This window comes from Macaca nemestrina, chromosome 17, assembly GCF_043159975.1.
Source record: "Macaca nemestrina isolate mMacNem1 chromosome 17, mMacNem.hap1, whole genome shotgun sequence".
Classification (NCBI taxonomy): Eukaryota; Metazoa; Chordata; class Mammalia; order Primates; family Cercopithecidae; genus Macaca; species Macaca nemestrina.
In genome coordinates this window covers 53,658,930-53,663,904 of record NC_092141.1, presented here as the reverse complement: position 1 = coordinate 53,663,904, position 4,975 = coordinate 53,658,930, and the positions used below count along the sequence as shown (strand labels likewise).

Genomic DNA, 4,975 nt, shown 5'->3' with positions numbered 1-4,975 from the left:
AATATATAGACAAATATATGTCTTATTATATATTATATATATCTCATTATATATATTCACTGATCACATATTTGCTGATTATATAATAATTATATGTAACTATGCATAAATTATTATGTACATACTTTTATATAATATATAATAATATATATTATAATATATAATGTATATAATATAAAATATATTATATAATATATAATTACATATAATATGTAATTAATATATATATTATATATTATATATAATCATATTATATAATATATAATATATAGTATGTAATTACATATCATATATTATATCTTATCATTAAATATAATATATAATTACATATTATATGTAATCATATATAATATCATTATATATAATACATAATTATATATAATTATATAATACATAATTACATATATAATATATAATATAATACATAATTAGATAATATAATATATTATATTATATAATATATAATATATATCATATATTATTATACATTATATATAATATATAATTATATACAATATATGTATGTATATTATGTATTATATTATATATGTACATAATATAAAATTATATATACATTATACATATTATATATGATATATAATATTGTATATAATTATATGTATATGATTATAGGTATATAATTACATACATATATTATATATAATTATATACATAATAATTATATATTCACTGGTTGGATATAAAATCAGTGAATAGATCACTGAATATATATAATGAGAAATTTAATATATATTGAATGTATAATATATATATTTTATGGGTGTTTATATATAGTCCCATGAAATATATACGTTCAATATGTGTATTCTGTCTATATATTCCCATAAAATATATACATATTTTATATATATATTCATAGGAATATATATATATGAGAACCTGCCCTTTTCTTAATGTGAGCTTCATCTGAACTAACCTTATTTCTTTCCCTTTCATGGAAATATAAGTATATAATATATAAAGGGTAGGTTCTTAGAAGCTGCCTGTGAATTTATGGTGTTTCCTCTTTCAGTTTATATTTTCATTATAAAAGTGAAGATGGTGGCCGAGCACGGTGGCTCACGCCTGTTAAACCCAGCACTTTGGGAGGCCGAGGCAGGCCTGAAGTCAGGAGTTCGAGACCAGCCTGGCCAATGTGGTGAAACCCTGTGTCTACTAAAAATACAAAAATTAGCCATGTATGGTGGCAGATGCCTGTAATCCCAGCTACTCGGGAGGCTGAGGCAGGAGAATTGCTTGAATCCGGGAGGCAGAGGTTGCAGTGAGCCGAGATTGTGCCATTGCACTTCAGCCTGGGCAATAAGAGCAAGAGCAAGACTCCGTCTCAGAAAAAAACAAAAACAAAAACAAAAAAGTGAAGATGGCTTCTTGCTCATAAAAGAAATAAATATCCTCTGAATGGTTTTCAATATAGTTTTCAAATCATGTATTTAAGAGAAAATAGAATGTTCTGATAAAATAAGAAACAAATTAAATTAAAAATAAACATCAAAACCTGAAAACAAAGTAACTGGGATTATCTTCACGTTTGTTACAGATACTTAACAATCCAAAGGCAAAACATTGCTCATTGTCAAAGCTGGCAGGGCAGGCTGGCCAGGCCCTCCTCTTCAGTTTTCTACAGGAGAAACAGAAATTGAATTTCTCATGTTTTCTTCACATGTTGGACACCATCAGACCTTCACAATCAATGGACTCTATAATTTTTTTGCTTTTAAGCTTTGTTTTTGTTATTTCTTCTGTCTAAAAAGCCATCTCCTGTCCTACCCTTCAAGATTCCAACATACTTTTGTTCTTCTGGAAAAATGACTATTTATCTTTTAAGACAAATCATCTTATCTTTGGTACCTGAGTCTAAGATGAAATTGGCCATTCAACATGATTCCAATATTTCTTGAGTATCTTCTGTGTGCCAGACACTCACGTCTCTGCGGACTCCTGCACCCTATGCAGACTTCTAGCAGAGGATCTGCAAAGCTGTCTTATCTTTCATTGTCTAAGTCATGCCTGAACCTGCTTCTTTTGTTGGGCAGCAAAGATCAGATGGCAGGGTCATGACACTTTTCTCTTCACTTCCACATAGGTCCTGATGGAAAGAAGGGGTTTAGTAAATCTCGAAGTAAGTACATAAGTCTCTCTGAGCTCAGGGAAGGGAGGGTTAATAAAAATACACCAAATGGAGATAATAATTCAAAACTTTTGGAAATAGACTAATGAACAGGGGAAAAACATACAATTCAACATCAACAATGAGAGTGAAGAGAGGGCACGTAGTGTTCTGGGGACAGATACACCGAGCTGTGGGACCTGAGAATTATTTCAATGAGTTTTCAATAACTTTGTATTGGATCAGGCCGGCTTGGAGGATTGGAGACTAAACTTTTTGATGAGGCGTATGGAAGGAAATATTATCAGTGATCATCATCATAGCTAACCCTGTGTGTCAAGAACTGTCTCAAGTGCTTTTGGTGAATTAACTCATTTAAATAGCCCCAAACCTTCGCTGTCCAATCACTATCCCTGAGGCATAAAGAGGGGACTCAGCTTAACCATGGCCACACAGCTAGCCAGTAGAAGAGGCGGGATTTGAATCCAGGCTCCAAGCTTTGTTGCTTTAGTTGTATGTATTCCTTATTCTGTCTCAGAATTGGCGATAGAATGTGAAGAGCTGGTAGCTACAGAAATGATAATGTTCTGAAGTCTGAACAAGTTCAGTGGGGTTGCCTTGACTGGGTGCAGTGGCTCACATCTATAATCCCGGCATTTTGTGAGGCTGAGGCAGGAGGAGTGCTTGAGGCCAGGAATTCAATACCAGCCTGGGCAACATAGTGAAATACCATCTTTACAAAAAAAAAAAAAAAAAAAAAAAAGCCTGGCATGGTGGCATGACCCTATAGTCCCAGCTACATGGGAGGCAGAAGCGGGAAGGTTGCTTGAGCCCAGTTCAAGGCTTCAGTGAGCTATGATCATGCTGCTGCACTCAAGCGCAGGCAACAGAGCAAGACTCTGTCTCTTAAAGAAAAGAAAAACAACAACAAAAAAGTGGTTGCCTTGAAAAGAAAGAATTTGCAAAGAATAGGCTTGACTGGAGTTAGTCTCATTCCTCATCATACACACACAGACATGCACACACACTCACACACACACCCCCACACTCTATTGCATCTTTTCTCAAAAGTCCGTCTCTCCTGTGAGTTGCAAGGACAGCAACATCAGAAATGTATCAGTAACCAACTCCATTATACTATAGTATTGCTGACATTTTGCATTTGAAGAATTTGACTAAAGACCACTTTGGGCTTCTTACCTTAAACAGTTGCTTTTGTCACAAAGAAAGTGATGAGAAAACAGCAAGTAAGACAGAACTCTCACCTTCTTTCCCAAGCGGGACACATGTACCGAGAGAATTGGAGCCACGATAGGGAGCAGTTTGTCTCTATGGGAAGTCTAGTGGTCTCTCCCCAGTGTCCTTTAGCCAGCCTCATACCATGGTGCTTTTCTTCCCTAGTGGAGCAGGATCCCCCAAAGAAAGTCCAGGCCCCTTTGGCCAGTGGGGCCCAGGGGCACTTGGCTGCATCACCACCAACCGGATGGAGGGCTGGGCCTCAAGTGTGGCCTCGGGCGCGTACTCCTTACTGGGATCCTTGCCTCGGCAGTCGTATAGCACGCAGGAGATGAGGAAGACCAGGAGCAAGATGACGTAGCTCGCAACTAGGATGATCAGGTTCAAGGTGACAGGGTCGATCTCCAAGTAGAATTCCATCACTTCTCCCAAGGTGAAGAAGCGGGTCTAGAGAAAGGCAACTGGGGTCAGTTTGGGCATTGCAGAGAGCAGACCTTAGAGCATCGGAATAGCTACATTGGCTCTGGAGTAAAAATACATTAATCCCTGCTGCTCCAGGAGACCTCGAGGATTAAAGCTGCTCGGTTTAATATCTTAAGCTTGCTGTTAATACCACAGCCACCAAAACACAGAAGCTGTCTCTCATCAGTTCACCTACAGAGAGAGAAAGAGAGAGAGAGAGAGAGAGAGAGAGAGAGAGAGATGGCTCATGAGTTACTGGATCATGGTACATAAGTAGAGCATTCACATAATTCAGCACCCACACAGGCAGTTTGGTGAGCAAAAGTAAGTACTGCTAATAAGCACTCCAAGATGACAGCTAAAAAACTGGATTGTCCGGGACAATTGTGTTGTCTTTGTATAAGGCATGTTTAGTGCCATGTATGGAGTGATTTGGAAGATCATCAGGTCAGTAGGCTTTGGAAGTAGATGTGATTCTTCAACAAGAAGAAGATACTGGTGCCTGATATTTCCACCCTTTCTTCATTTGTTGCCATATTTCTCATTAGTTAATTTAAAGCTACTTTTTGAGTACTTACTTCCCGTGTTTCAGACGCTTCACTAAGCAAAGGGGATATGGCGGTGACAAGACGGAGAAGCAGGTAGTCTAGCAGGAAACATAGCCTTTAAACAGATAATTGCACAATTCGCCATTTAAGAACAGTGGAAATCAGTTTATAAGGGACAAATAGAGGGTAAGAGGACAGCATGTCCCAGTGTGGGTCAAAAAAGCTTCCACGCAGAAGCGACATTTAACCTATGACCTGAAGGATAAGTAGAATTTAGCTAAGTGAGAAGAGACAGGGAAGATTCTTCTAGCCACAAAGAACTGCATATGTGAAGACCCGAGCAGAAAGGAACATGGAAAATTGCAAGCACTGAAACAAGGGCAGTGTGACTGGAGCATAAAGAGAATGGGAGCACAAGGTTGGAGAGGTAGGCAGGGGCCAGAAGGCACAGGCACTTGTGGGCCATACTCAGGACTTTAGATATGATCCTAGAGCAATGGGATGCAATGCTGCTTTTGTGCAGGGGAATGACACTATTGAATTTGCATTTTAAAGAGATTCCCCAAGGCTCCCTCAAGGCCTTGTTTTGCAGAAAAACAAG

At 37.5% G+C, this 4,975-nt stretch overlaps 1 protein-coding gene across 1 annotated transcript; it reads right to left on the bottom strand.

Moving 5' to 3' along the window:
• Positions 1-3,502: 3,502 nt before the first annotated feature.
• Positions 3,503-3,784, bottom strand: LOC139359367 (small integral membrane protein 36). Its single transcript, XM_071081962.1, has one exon. It carries the CDS (start codon positions 3,782-3,784, stop codon positions 3,503-3,505), a length of 282 nt encoding a protein of 93 aa, XP_070938063.1.
• Positions 3,785-4,975: the final 1,191 nt, after the last annotated feature.

What these genes read in the sequence shown, in the direction of transcription:
- LOC139359367 (XM_071081962.1), bottom strand. Translation starts at nt 3,784, where the DNA reads ATGGAATTCTACTTGGAGATCGACCCTGTCACCTTGAACCTGATCATC.